The following is a 15171-nucleotide window of genomic DNA, read 5'->3' on the forward strand; positions in this document are numbered from 1 at the left end:
AGACATTAAAGTCAATTTACCCTTTGCGTCCAAATGCCTAATTTACTTTAAAGGGAAAGTCGCTAAAATAAAGCTTTCACCAAAAAGCACATGGTTGTTTTCTAAGTTATATACAACAACGACGCAGTGCCTTTCTTTTTGATATAAAACATATTGTCATTTCCTTATTTGCGTTCATTCCCACGCTATTTCACCGCTAGAACTGAATTCGTTGAATTCGGGTAAAACCGGAACTAGTGTCGCAGTCTATGTTCTAACCGAGCCAATGTATGCGTGGGACTGTTTTTGCGGAGTTTGCTATTCACTTAAATGTTTCCCCTTATCACGCCCGGCGTAGAACAAGTCACTACGTAATATTCGTAAATCGACAGCGGCGGTCGCTTTATTCACAACAGTGGTGCAGTGTGACACTGGGCGGTGGTAGGTAGCAGGTACGTGACTACACGTGTGTCTCTTACGTTGTTTTATTTAGTGGAAACATTAGAATAACATTACGCAGAGGACACTCTACATGTCAGCAGCGACAGTCAACAACAGGAGGCGAATCAGAGCAATATCCACATGCTAACTGTAGCCAGCACTAGCTGTCTTCCTCATCTTTTGACAACTCCTTTGTCACGCTTCCTTCCAGGCTATAAAACAAGGAGGCAAGATGTCGATACGCAGGATCACCCAGGAGACGTTTGACGCCGCGGTCAGAGAAAACATGGAGGAGTTCGAGATGGAGCCTGACGAGGCCCTGAAGGATGCTGTGGAGCAGTTTGATTCTCAAGGTAAATGTCACAATATCAGCGTGTTCATCTCTGCTTTGCACGGACGGAGAAGGGAAATCAACGATGGACAGATCATAATATCTGCTGAATTATTTATCATGGCAGAGGATTGGTCTCTGGTGACACATCAAACCGGTGACTTGAGGTCTGATCCTTAATGTTCATATCTGAATAACATGAACTGAGACAACACTCACCTTTTTGGAAACACTGTAACAAATGTCTTTGTCTTTTTTAATCCCTGAGGATTTGTAAAGTGTGATGATTGTATTTCTTTTATCCTGTATTTCTGTAATTATTTATTTTATATTTCCATACTGTTATGGACCTATGAGTCTGAAGTAAAGGTAAAAAAACTAATACATATAAACTGTTTTTGCAGTTCTTTAAATTGCTTGTATTCCAAAAATGACAACAGTTGTTGAATGAATACTTTGGTCAATCTAAACTCTCTCAGTAGCCTAACAAACTTCAATCTACTATTAAGGGGAATTTAAGTTGATGAAGTATTAAACACTAATAATTTATCTCCTTCATACTTGACGTCTGTCTTGAATGAGTGACCTACACACAAAATTAGACTGCATTGAGATGGATTGGATATTTACATTTAAGTTATCATTTTCCACATAGTGTGTAGTTTTGAATAAGGTATCACACTCCTCCCGGCTGCGTTCACAAGTCCTTTTGTCATGGTTACTGTACACTATTGAGTTGGTAGTTGCTTTATTTATATATATGTATATATATATATATACATACATAAATTATGTTTATATCTCAACCTTTCCTGTCTTGTACTTGATATTGTATTGTGTGTTAACGCATTAACCCCATTCTCCTCTGTGGATGCAGGCGTGGACCTCAGTTGCATACTAAAAGCTGTACCCACTGCGTCATCTGATGAGAAACCAGAAGAGAAAACACATGAGGTCTTACAGGTCAGCCCTGGCATGTTTGGTAAAAAAAGAAACTGCTTATTTCAAAGTATTACTTGTAAACAAATCTAATATTTCACTTGCAGGCTTTGGATTCTCTCCGAATTGGAAAAGACTCTTCTGGAGTGATGGAATGGACATCAGACATAAAGTGCTTCACTGAACAGTGCTTACTTGGATTTGCCCAGAGGTACCTAGCTGCCCAAAAAGACGCCTACCCCATTATCCTCTGCTACTGCAAAAAGAGTTTAGAGGAGCGAGAGGCTGCGCTGGCAGCTCTTTCCGCTCTGGCTGCTCTGACAGATGGACAGCCAGACTTGTTGGATGCGGAGGGCAAGAAGTTTCTTTTGGACGCCCTTAAAAAGTACCAGGCAGATTCCTCTGTGACACGTGTAGCCATCTGCGCTGTGCGTCACTGCTGTTTGAAGCATGAACAGAACAGGCAGGATTTGGTAAAAGGCAGAGTCCTGCCCCTGCTGATCGCTGCCGTCACACAACATAGTCGATGTGCAGAGCTGGTGAAGGAGGCCTCTGCAGCTCTCAGGGTCATGACCTTTGATGATGATGTCCGAGTTACGTTTGGGAATGCTCATGAACATGCCAAGAGTATTGTTCTTGAGAACAAGGGACTGAATGTCTTAATTGAGGCTGCAAAAGGTAAGAGGGGGTTATATTTATAACTTAAACTACCATGTTTTTTTCTTAATCAGATTCTGATCTCATGATTGTAACTTCTTTATTTTTCACATTCCTCCCTCACAGCTCACCCTAATAATTCTTCTGTTCTGGCTGAGCTCTGTGCAACCTTGTCCCGTCTGGCTGTGAGGAATGAGTTCTGTCAAGACATCTGTGACATAGGAGGATTGAAATTCATGATGACGCTGCTCGCAGACAGCTATGAGACAGCGGTATTGTACAAAAACACAAGGGGCACAAACTGATTCAACTTCCATGTTCCGCTCACTGAACTTGTTTTCCTCTTGCAGGAGTTGGTTCGGCAGGTCATGAACGCAATAAAAGCTGTAGCAGGAAACGACGATGTAAAAGATGCTGTTGTTAATGCAGGAGGAGTCCAGCTCATTGTTATCGCCATGAACAGACACATAAGCAACTCAGCTGTGAGTCTAATGTCATACTTATGGATTTGATAGATAATTAACCGTAGCCCCAGTAAATACATTTTTAATCATAGATTGTTTTTTGTTGTGTAAAAATACATATAAATCTGCAATAAAAAAAAATGTTTTTCTGTAGGTGTGTGAAAGTAGCTGTGCGTGCCTCGCTGTTCTTGCTTTGCGTAAACCAGACAACTGTCAAGCCATCATGGAGAATGGAGGTGCCTTGGCTGCGGTGGAGGCCATGAAGGTTCATACAAATGCTGTTAATGTGCAGGTAATATGCTCTCATTAATTGATATGCTCACTTGAAAGAGGCCCTGTGACTTTGTGCTAAGTCTATCTCTGTTTCCTTTCTTTATGATCAGAAACAGGCTTGTAATCTGCTGAGAAACTTGGTTTCACGCATGGAACACTACACAAAACCAATCCTGGAGATGGGAGCGGAGGCTCTGATTATTCAGGCAATACAAAACCATCAGGACTGTGGTGATCTGGGTAAAGCAGCCCTCAGAGATCTGGGATGCCATGTGGAGCTGCGAGAGCTGTGGACTGGCAAACATGGCAGCCTTAAAGACTGAGAGAAGAGGAGAGCATCATTGAACACCTCCACTCTGACAATTAGTTTACCTGAAATAAATTTTTAAGAAGGAATCATGTCAGAATCATGGTATATATATAGCAAACAGATACACCTACCTAGCTAGACACATTTGTACGGACTAGTCATTGTAGAAAATGCTTGTGAGCAATGCGAACAACCAAGTCAACAGTTCCACACCCATTGCTATTAATATATATATATATATATATATATATATATCTCTCTATCTTACATTTTCCAGTCCTTTTTCTGTTTTCGATTGAAAGGAAAATGCCATTGTAGTCCTGATGTACTTGTCTTGTTTGCTATTAATATTTTGTTCAAATTTTATGAATGCATTATTCATTTTCAGAAAGTTGTGTTATGTGTAAACATTACCAAACAATGGGTAAACAAATGTATTTGCTGCAATGCAAATAGTTTAACTGCATTGTTTTGGGCAGATTGCATTCCCATGTTGACAGAAACTTTGAAATGTATTTATTGCCTTCAGTGTGCACTATAACAAAACATTTCCTTTTTTTTGGTTTTATGTTTGTTTATGCATTCTTACTGTGTAAAACTGAAGTCTCTGATATTTAGACCAATCAGGGAGGACTTTGTATTCTGCATGACTATGATAAAACTCAACCTTTACATTACTGTGTGGCTGTGTGTATATCATGATTGGTTGTACCTGGGTCTAAATTTACTTCTAGTGTATTTTTTATAATCATTAGTTATCTATCTAAAAAATATGAACGCAAGATCAAAACATGTTAAAAGGGTAGTTCACCCAAAAATGAAAATTCACTCATTATCTACTCTACTTTGCAGATGGAGGGGTGGGAGTTTTGGAGTTTCAGGGGTAAACAGCGTTGCAGCCAAATCCAATCCAATAGAAGTAACTGGGGATCGATTTTTCCAAACGTATAAAAAACAAGTGTCTGTTAGTTCGACTCGAAACGAGGACATTAAACCATGTTTTAGTCTGAATGTCCGTTGTGATCCATGGATGAACGCGGCTCTGGAGGAGGATATCAGAGGAAACATTGTGCAAATGATGCCATTTCGAGTCGAATGTTAATGTCGGGGCTTACGGACACTTGGGTGACACCTCAGGGGCAGTGTGGAGGCATCTTGTTTTTTTTCTGCTTTTTTATACGTTTGAAAAGTAGGTCCACTGTGTTGGATTTGGCTGCAACACTGTTTACCCCTGAAACCCCAGAAGTGTTTTGTGAACTCAAACACTTCACCCCTCCATCAGCATAGTGGCAAGTAGATAATGACTGGATTTTCATTTTTGGGTGAACTATCCCTTAAAGGTGATTATTTTAAACACGCTACTAACATGTAAAATAACAGTAAACAATAATCTTTTAACCAAAACCATTTCGCAAACTAAACCAAAAGATATAACCACAACATAAATACATGATCTTTTAGACTCTGGGGAGTTTCCTGTTCACGCCCCTGTGAGCGACCTATCCAGGCACGCCTCCCCTCAGACTCCATTTCCCACAATGCCTCGGCGCTTGTCCTTGTCGGACCTCAGTGTGGCGGAGCTAACGTTCAGCGGTGACAGCAGCTGTTGGAGCAGCATGGACGATGCCAGTCCCCCGGAGTCTGTGTTGGGCCAACGAATCTCCTACGTGTTTAGAAGAAGCAGCGTTTAACGACAGGAGACATTGTTTTATTTTTATTTTTAATGGCGACTCAGCTGAATTTCTAGACTAATAATAACGTTAGTGTAGCGGGGAAGCTAACAGCTAGCTAACGTTACTTAACCTGGAATTTGGCTCACTTAAGAACAAGAACCTGCTAACCAGTCTATCTGGAATAACTCTGGATCTCTAAGCAGCAGGAAACCCCAGGTGTCTGAGCTGGTGTCAGACTGGGTGAGGTAAGAGAAGCAGCGACAGATCACTGTGTGTTTGTTTGTGAGTGGGTAAGTTTGGTCAGGTCTGGTGCTGAGAGAAGCCTGGAGACTGTTTGATCATTGATGAATGTGCAATTCTTTACTGAACTGTAACCTTGCTCTTATACCGTGTCCGGTTTAATGCACATAACGTGACTTACAATCCAAGTACAAGCAATAATATTACAAGGTAAACGATACAAGGAAACAAGGCTGTTACAAAACCATTACTTAACAATAACAAAAAAACAGTCAAACGACCATGAGGTGGATCTTATGTCCTTCATTTCAACAGCAGTAATGAGTTCTGTCCTAGTAAATCGACAGTAAATGTATTATTTAACTCATTTATTAAACATCATTGTTAAATGTGATGGTTTGCTTCCTCTCTCTTTCTTGTCATGATAAATAAAACCTGTTGGTATATAAATATATATTGAAGATCTCATCCTGAGCATCGTTTCCTCATTCTCTCTTAATTAAATTAATTTATTGACAAAATAATCCAAACAACACACAAATGATGGTTGGATCCGACCTCAAAATGCATTATAAGCCTCTCAAATGCAGCATTTCTTGTGTAGCTCTTCATTAATAATGAATTGGTTAGTCATTTTATTATGTTACTCATCTTGTATCTCCTCTAGAGCTGGGCAATAAAACATTATCATCTAGAATGGCACTCTCACCCAAAAGTCCCCTTATGAAACCAAATCCACTACATCTGGATTTTAATTTTGATCTGCACGAAGTTGCACACGCTCACAAGTATCAGCCCCTGAAACACTCGTGCCTTTCTTCACCAAGATCTATAAATGATTATCTGAGAAATCAAGGAAAGTTTTGAAAAACTATAGATCTAGCGAATTATAAAAAAAAGTGATACAATAAATCCCTACATCCTCCTTCTGATTGGGATCTGCATTCAAATGTTATTGTTTCTACCCTGACCAATACTATGTCCTTCCACCAAGTTTTATAGTAATCCACCCTTTACATTTGTGTAATCTTGCTCATAAAACCATCAAACCAACAAATAGACAGGGGTGAAAAGATAGACGGGGGTGAATGTATTGTTTTGTGTCACTTATAGGCTGCATCCTAAATGTCTTGGAGAGGAAATAGTATCATGTATGGTTAGGGTGTTGTGTCAGTCAGCTGAGTTCTTGGAACAAAGGACAAACCCAGTTAACCCAGAGTAGAGCGAAAGGTCACCATAGAATTCAGGTGATCTCAGGATCAACTTGTGCAAGACATGAATAGACAATGGGCTCACATGCTAGACAGTGGGTGCACCGTGAAGTTGATGTTGAGCTGTAACCTAGATTGAAATGTCTGCTGTAAGCATAAACTAAGAAGTTATTAAGTAAATTTCCATTCCAATACCAATATAAAAAACGTCAAATATTTGTTGATATAATGCTTATATATCGGACAAGCACAGTGAGGAGGTATAACGCATAATTAATCGACCACATATCTGTAAAAAATTGTCGACTGACATAAATGTTTTTTATCTTGATATAATTTTTGGACATATTGCCCAACACACACATGTTATTGGTGACGGTCAGTTATTATTGATACTAACACATTCTGAAACATCCCAGTTTCCTGGTACACTGGTGTTTTACTAATGGTCATTATGTAACCCAGTTGAAAGGACACGTTGGTCACAGTAGTTTCTTAAAACAACAAGTCAGTACACAAGAAGACATTGCTGTGTATGTATCACTTTTAATCCACAGGGACGCTGTGTGTCTAGCATGGGAATGTGCTGTTGAATAACAGATGACATGCGAGGCGACCAATCAGAGCTGGCAGTCAAGAACAAGGAACTGTAAAATGATATGCAGGGGAAAGGGGGCTGTGGGGAGGGGTGAGGGATGGATTGTGGGTGAGAACAGTGGGTGAGGTGAAAGGGGTCTAAATGGTCATTTGAGGATCTGGCTTGAAGCCCTATTGTACCTATGCCAATATTGGTTGCCCTTGACAACATGGCTTTTCCGCAGACTCCCCGTTTGCTCTCTTGTCTCTCGCCTATCTCCCCCATCTCACTTTGATTGATTCTCCTCACTGTTCACTTCCTTGAACTCTGGGATTTCTGAGTGGATCTTTTCCCAATAACATGTGATTATTTAACTTAGTGAAGTATTAAAACTATGGATGACATAATTTCATGGATGCACATTGAATCATTTTTGTAAACACCTAAAGGCTTATTTATCCCTTTTCACAAGCACATATATCAAACAGTTTATGTGTTAAGGTCACAGTAATGTCAGTTTACTGGATTATAATGTACAATATTATGATATTAAACAGTTAGATAACATTTTTTATTGTTTGACTATGTGGCAGACATAAACCGAGTCTGGAAAACGCTGCTTTATAAACTCAATCTCAAACAAATGTATTTCTTCCCACACAAAATTCCGAACACAGATTCAGTTGTTTACATTGTTTATTTGTTACAAAATGATGAATTAAAAAAGTAAATGGTATGTTAATCGGGCATGTCGAATATTATTGCCGCTCTAATTGTGACTGTGATTTAAAGTTGGTTGGTTTGAACAGTGACTGATTGTGAAACGGTTTTTGGGGCGGTTTATTTAACATTGAACCAGAGAGCCCATTGTGGTTAAAGGTTACATGAATAGCTGATTTGTCTGATAAAATGATTAGCTCATTGAAAAACAGAGTAGACATCTTTTTGTTTTGCCAGGGTAATGACATTGCCCTGGGTGTTGCTCTTGCTCAGAGACTGTTGTGATTGTACAAAGAAGTGGTAACACTGTAATCTGATATTTTAGCGAGGGAGACTCTTCAATGGTGTTCTTGTAGTTTTTGTTTGCTGCTCAGATGACCTTTATAGCTGTGGTAGTCGGTTACTGTATGGTAACTGGATTATTCTCCAGGTAACCATTTACTCAAGGTGGGTATTTACACTTTCTTGTTGAAGGATAACTTACTTGCTGACATGACACAGATGAAGTCAGCAGAGAAATGCAATGTAACAAAAACTAGATCAGATTTCTTGGTGCACAAGAAAACACGAGGAAGCTGCTCCAGAGTTTAAATTCAAATGATCTTGTTTTGTAGACGATGCTTGCAGTTTATTTTAGTCATACTTGACTTAATGGCCTTAAAGGTTCAAGAGTCAAAACCAAGCCACCGGAATGTCTTGCTCAACTTCAAATTGTATATAAATGGACTGTTGATCCTCATTTAGGTCTCTCCTTGTCAACTGTGTAGCTCTCAGTGCCTGGTGTCGCCGCCCGTCCTGTGGTTGAATTCATGAGCGCGCTCAGTGACAGCTGTGCGTAGTCCTCGGGAATGGGGAATGGAGTCCAGGAACAACGGGCATCTCTTACACAAGGAGAAGTGCTGCCGCTGGCTTCCTCCAGTCAGTCAGAAGTGAGCTAACGTTTTACTTTACACTCTAAGAAAAATATCCACCTGATAAGAAAGTTCACATTTCATTTTTTTGCATTGTAATTTAATTTGTGAATTGGACTGAGCTGCTCAATTAACAAAATCCAATTGAAAAGCCAGCTCAATGATCAACAGCATATCAAACACGTTTGTGCATGTGAGGATTCAGTGTCACAGGATTCACTCTGTTCGTGTTGGTGACCCCTTAAAGCAATTCCTCCATCTGTGAGCAGGGCCTGATGCACACTCGGACTATCCTCAACTCGCTCTTCTCAGGGGCTTTAGCAGGAGCTTTGGCCAAGACCGCTGTCGCCCCATTGGACAGGACTAAAATCATCTTCCAAGGTAAGTTGGACGCACGGTTGAGCTAAAACCGTTTTAAGGTTACAAACGACCCAAATTAAATTCTATGGATTGTGTTTTCGTTGTTCTACAATAAGTGGACTGTTAAACCCTGTGTATTTAATTTATATTGTACGTTGTTTTGTTTTTCAGTGTCGTCAGCACGATTCTCTGCCAAGGTACGTTTGGTTTAAGGAACATTTTATGTCAGAGGCTTATTAAAACAATTTACTGCTTCTTAGTCACATGCAATAAATTGATTCACATCCACTGTAGTTAACTTAGTTTCTTAATTTAATTAATTAACTGATCAAAAGAACTTGCAGACACATACATACAGATTTGTGCCATAAACAATCCTAGATTATTATCCGCTCCATCTAAGTAAGAATGTAAAGTATGTGTTTATGTGTACACACTGACAGGAGGCATACAGGCTGATATACCGCACCTACCTAAAGGATGGCTTCTTCAGTCTGTGGAGGGGGAACTCTGCCACCATGGTGCGAGTCATCCCATACGCTGCCATCCAGTTCTGTGCTCATGAGCAGTACAAGAGGCAGCTGGGAAGCTACTATGGCTTTCAGGGCAAGTAAGTGTCAGTTCATACCGGGAGATTTACTTCTTGTTCTTCCGAGTTGGTCTCTGGTTTAAACGTGTATGCCTGGATTACTCCAATATTACCACCTGTAATAGTGTGACAAACAGTATCTAGCAAAGGAGAAAACAAGCAGTGTGATTGATGAGCAGCATCAGGGCTACAGGCGAGCAGCTGGGGGGTGGGTGGAGATTGAGGTGGGGCATATTTATAGATCCGCAAACACTAAACCTGTTAATGGTGTAGAGTTCAAGGGAAAGACTGTAAACCTGTAATCTTGAGAAACTGATGAGTTTTTAGGGATTTAATCAATGTTCATGTTTTTCAAGATTTTCTACATGTTGTCTGAAGCATAAAAAACTCAACATTGACGCACATTTGCTGTTTCAGAGTCCTGCCTCCGTTACCAAGGTTACTGGCCGGATCTATGGCTGGTACAACGGCGGCCATGCTGACCTATCCTCTGGACATGGTGCGAGCTAGGATGGCCGTAACACCAAAGGAAATGTAACTATATGGAACAGCTAAAACCCGTCAACAACAAAGAATTAAGCTGAGATAAAATGTGTTCAGTATAACTTTAGAAAATCATCACAACATAAATTATTGTGAAATTTCAAATGTGTTAGGGGTTATGTTCTTTTCACTGACACTGATGACTTTAAAAAAACAAAACATAACTGAAGTGGGTGAAACCTCCAAAATATCTCACTCAAACTGTTTTTTTGTTGCACAACACCTCGCCCAATTTTATCCAACTGCAATAAACAATTCTCAAACTTTGTTTTTGTATCCTCTGTTTTAGGTACAGTAATATCCTGCATGTGTTTGTGCGGATTTCTCGAGAAGAGGGCCTGAAGACGCTGTATCGAGGTTTTGCACCCACCATACTGGGTGTAGTTCCCTATGCTGGCCTCAGCTTCTTTACCTATGAGACACTGAAGAAGCTACATGCTGGTAATGCACCAACACTAACTCCATTTATCTACTATCCCTTAAGCTGCATTCTCTGGAGTTTTTACTAGGGGGCTGGCAGGAGAAACTCCAGGAAAATCTCTGCAGCCTCTTGTTTGGACATTTGCGTTCTCACATAAAGCCCCTCCGGATAATATCAAGAGATTATCCGGTGTCTGAAAGCGGCTTGAATGTTTATGTTGCATATGTGAATTTAAAAAAATTGAATTGCACTCCTTTACAACGTCCTCTCCCGTGTAGAACGCAGCGGCCGCCCCTACCCCTACTCGTACGAGCGCCTGGCGTTTGGAGCCTGTGCGGGTCTCATTGGCCAGTCGGCGTCTTACCCTCTGGATGTGGTACGACGGCGCATGCAGACTGCGGGAGTCACCGGTCACACATATGGCACCATCCTGGGCACCATGAGGGAGATCGTGTCTGAGGAGGGGGTCATCCGCGGACTCTACAAAGGTCTCAGCATGAACTGGGTGAAGGGGCCTGTTGCAGTGGGGATCAGCTTTACGACGTTTGACCTTACTCAGATTCTCCTGAGGAAGCTGCATCAGATGGGCTACACGTCTCGATAATAGCATATCGACTGATATGAAAAGAATTATAGTGATAATGTTTTTTTCCATATCGCCCAGCCCGACGTGGTACTGTGTACCTGTACACACTGTTGTCGTGTACATCTAAGTGCAATATGCTCAGTGATTTTATGTGTGTGGGTGCTGATAGGTTATTACGCTCTGTGCCCCTTGTGGACCAGGCCTGTGAGTGTATTTATCGATCAGAGAGTTCAGAGGTACACACACACACACACACACACACACACACACACACACACACACACACACACACACACACACACACACACACTGATAACTCAACTGCCTTGTGTGTCCGCTTCCAACCGACACCCTCAAATGCAATGCAGGCTGCCACTCATTTCCTACTGACTTTTAACATCCATTTGGTTTGATAAGAGTAAATTGTGCCCTCTTGAGATTTGTTTTGATTTGTGTACATTTGTTTTATGGAATTATACCAAAGGTTAGGATGTGAGCTAGCTTCAAGATTATATGATCTTAGTGATGTTAGTGCATATGAGCATAAAAGAGATAAAACCTTGCCCAGCACAGAGGTAACAGCATCTTTACTGCCAGGGCACAGTGAGTTATGGTTTGAGTTGAAGTTGTTTAAATCTCCGAGTCAAGTATCTTTAATGTAAAACTTTAATGTGAAACTTAATTTGCAGACTTTTAGTTGGAGTTAAGCTTCTGCACTGACATCAGACATCTATATTTAATGCCAGTGCCAAAAGTTATAACATTTAAAAAGTGCCCTATTATTACCTCTGCCAAGAAAGTTATGTTTTCATCCCTCTCCGTTTGTTTATTTGTTGGTTGGTTTCTTTGTTTGTTTGTTAGTAGCAGGATTACACTAAAACTACTGAACTAAAGAACCATTCAATGTTGGTTTGAATCCTGACAAAGAGGCGGATCCAGGAACTGTTTTAAATCACTTTCCTAAACATTGCGAGAAAGGACTTTTGCTGACATTTTCACCTTTTTTCCAGGGAATACGACATGGATCTTGATGGGGGGAAAAAAAAATATTTAGGGTGACTGATAAATGGAAATCCAGATTAAAATGTAGTTTCAAATGGGGGTAGGTTTTTTTCTGCCCCTGTATGTTAATACATTTTGGCCAAATGCTGACAAAGAGGCAGATACAGGAATTATCCCTTGGCTGAGCTATGTGCTTAACTGAGTGCCATTCTAGTTTAGTTAGTTTTTATTGATCATATCATAGACTTACATTTTTTTTCAAAAGTGATTGACAGTTTTGTTGTCTCACTTATCAATACATGTTGCTCTGTTCAGTATGTGAGCTAAGAATAACTGACATGCAGTCTGAAGTAATGCACATCAGACAGTTTGATGGGTCATTTTACAGACCTGTGATCAGCAGTGAAGGAGGAACACGTGTACAGTCTAATGTGATCTGATACAACTCCCCTGCAGAGAATACATAAAGTTTACAATTTCTCAATATTGTTGTAGCACTGTAAGAGGTATTTCTTCTAATCCTTGGTGTTTGTTGATATTGTTTCAGATTAATTAACAGGTGATAACATTGGAGTTCCGTATACCGTATGCAAATGTTGTCTGAAGCATCTATCGCTTGATGAATTTGCTGCCATTTCAAGCTTGTTTTGTGTAAATCTTGACAAGACACTGGTTCAGATTTTAACTGGTCATCGAAATAATAACTTGTGCTTTGTGTGGACTCGCAGTGTAGATCGGTATTTGCTACTGGACTGAAAACCTGACTGGAAATATGCACACACACAGTGAAGAGCATAAGTATAATTCAGTACATTTCAATGTTCTCTTTATTGTACACTTTGTTTTTTTGTGTGTACGTGAGTTTCAGCAGTATTGATGCCGGCCTCCAGTCATTAGCAGTGTCAATAGTTTCTATACTTAGACCTTAACCACTGAGGCAGTGTGTTTGAGCCAAGTGGAGCAGAGGTCAGGACGTTTAAAGCAGAAAGTTTATCTTTAAAACACTTAACATTTAGTTTAAGAAATAAAAAAATCAATACATGATAAATACAAAATATGTTTAACTCTTAAATAAAATATAAGATCACTTTTATTATTCATTATTCCTAAAAGTCACCAGAGAAACTACCATAATAGTTAGTCCAGAGTAATGCCTTAACATTGCTAACCGCCATACACATACCTCAGAATATGATCTTTTAAAATACGTTTTGAAAAAAATATTTGTGTTTGCACATATTTAATCAGCAAATATTGTGTTTTTTTTCCCCCCTTTTTAAAAAGTTGAATCACCTTAAAGATATGTTTTAAAAAATTGAAGCTGGTACCAGAATGATTCTTGCCATGTCAAGTTTCTAAAACTAATGTTGTGAAAAATAGTCAGAAATTAAATAATTAATGCTTAAAATCAGAAACTATTTAACTTTTCAAACCAAGCATTCATCTTCCACCTTTAGTACTTAACAGTTTTCGATACATTCATGTTATAACATTAGAATTTCACACCCATCTCTATTCAGTAGCTCTGTTAACCCCCCCGTTCATTAAACTCACAACCCTCCTCCAAATGCGTCTGTCTGACCAGCTTCCTCTCATCTCTGTTCATTGATGCTGTGATTGTTTTCCTAATTGACCAATGAATCAGGTTTAGGGGAAATGTAGCGTTGAGGTGATGTGTGACACTAACCAGACTGCATCAGCAAACTTTAACGGAAGAGCAGTTGATGCAAGTTTAGTCTTTTGTTATCTTCAGTCGTTACCTTAGGTACCAGGAGGGAGACGGCTTGAAACCTTCACATGTTTTGAACTGATGTTTCCAAGCGTTGGATGGAAAGTATACAGTGACTGAAGCCGAGTGAAGGACAGTTACTGACACTTAAGTGCCTAGTAAGGAATAGTAATGTTTTTACTCTGACTGAGCTACTCCTACTAACCTTTCTGAAGGTTGCTTCCATTTTCTGGCCTTAGGGTGTGAAATTTCTCAAGTATTAAAGAAGCAGCAGGTGGTTTGATTGTTAGACGCCTGTGACTGAATGTAAACTTCAGGTGTAGTTTTCGTATGGGAATTTTGTAAAACCTTAAAAAACTGCCTTGCGTATGGGTGGGATGCGCGATTCTCGGCTCTGGGACTCGAGACAATTTCAACCCTTTTGGAACTGATTTGAGGAATGAGGGAGGATTTAATGTCTATTTGTACCTTGATTTATATGGTATGGCATTAAGAGAATTGTATTGTTAACTCCCCACCTGTAAATCCAAGGAGACAGGTAAACCCATTGATGAAATATACTATTATAGATAGATTCTAACTAACCTAGACAATCATTAAATGCCAAAAAGTTTTACGTTTTGTATTTGTTTCAAAATAAAAGTATGATCTTTGTGAAGGACCTGACAGTGGCTTAATGAGATGAAATACTGACACACTACGACGACAACAAACTGCCAACTTGTCATTTTATTTGCTCCGATCAAAGAAAATTGTTTGTACAATGCAACTGTATTGACATGTTACAGCAGATCATCTTGTGTGTTTTTGATCCAGTGCAGCAGTGATATAATGACTGCCTTGTAAATCCGAGTGGTTTGTGCCAACTGAATGTTAATGTACCTACTAATACCACACCCTGTGTCCAGTCTGTAGTGTTCATGGTCAAACTGTAGGAAAGTTTAGAAATATCAAATTCTTAAATAAAGTGGATGTTGACAACACTTTCTGATTATTTCACTGATTTCCATGGCTCTGAATGGCTTGTGTCTGTGGAGTAGTTTTTTGTATTGGAATTAAACTGTAGATAAATATTCAGTCCTAGACTCAAGGACGCTCATCATTTTAAAAGTGATTGATACATTTTTTTAAACTTTACTTCTGTTGGTGACAAAAAATAAGAAACTACAAAAAGTATGATTCAAGTAAAATGTAATTATATGAAAAAATACATGG

The 15171-nt window shown here is 39.6% G+C and overlaps 2 protein-coding genes across 2 annotated transcripts; both read left to right on the forward strand.

Annotated features, from left to right (window-relative positions):
- The first annotated feature begins 270 nt into the window (after positions 1-270).
- armc6 (armadillo repeat containing 6) lies at positions 271-4066 on the forward strand. Its single transcript, XM_035169852.2, has 8 exons — positions 271-431; positions 632-773; positions 1629-1714; positions 1798-2368; positions 2474-2619; positions 2698-2829; positions 2966-3103; positions 3195-4066. The coding sequence occupies exons 2-8, from the start codon at positions 653-655 to the stop codon at positions 3405-3407; spliced, it is 1407 nt and encodes a 468-aa protein (XP_035025743.1). The 5' UTR covers positions 271-431; positions 632-652; the 3' UTR covers positions 3408-4066.
- A 692-nt stretch (positions 4067-4758) lies between these two features.
- Positions 4759-14937, forward strand: slc25a42 (solute carrier family 25 member 42). Its single transcript, XM_035169853.2, has 8 exons — positions 4759-5312; positions 8583-8744; positions 8996-9107; positions 9258-9283; positions 9530-9696; positions 10093-10209; positions 10508-10659; positions 10918-14937. Exons 2-8 carry the CDS (start codon positions 8664-8666, stop codon positions 11241-11243), a joined length of 981 nt encoding a protein of 326 aa, XP_035025744.1. The 5' UTR covers positions 4759-5312; positions 8583-8663; the 3' UTR covers positions 11244-14937.
- The last annotated feature ends 234 nt before the right edge of the window (positions 14938-15171 follow it).

The sequence above is a fragment of the Hippoglossus stenolepis genome, chromosome 11 (assembly GCF_022539355.2).
Source record: "Hippoglossus stenolepis isolate QCI-W04-F060 chromosome 11, HSTE1.2, whole genome shotgun sequence".
NCBI classification, from domain to species: domain Eukaryota; kingdom Metazoa; phylum Chordata; class Actinopteri; order Pleuronectiformes; family Pleuronectidae; genus Hippoglossus; species Hippoglossus stenolepis.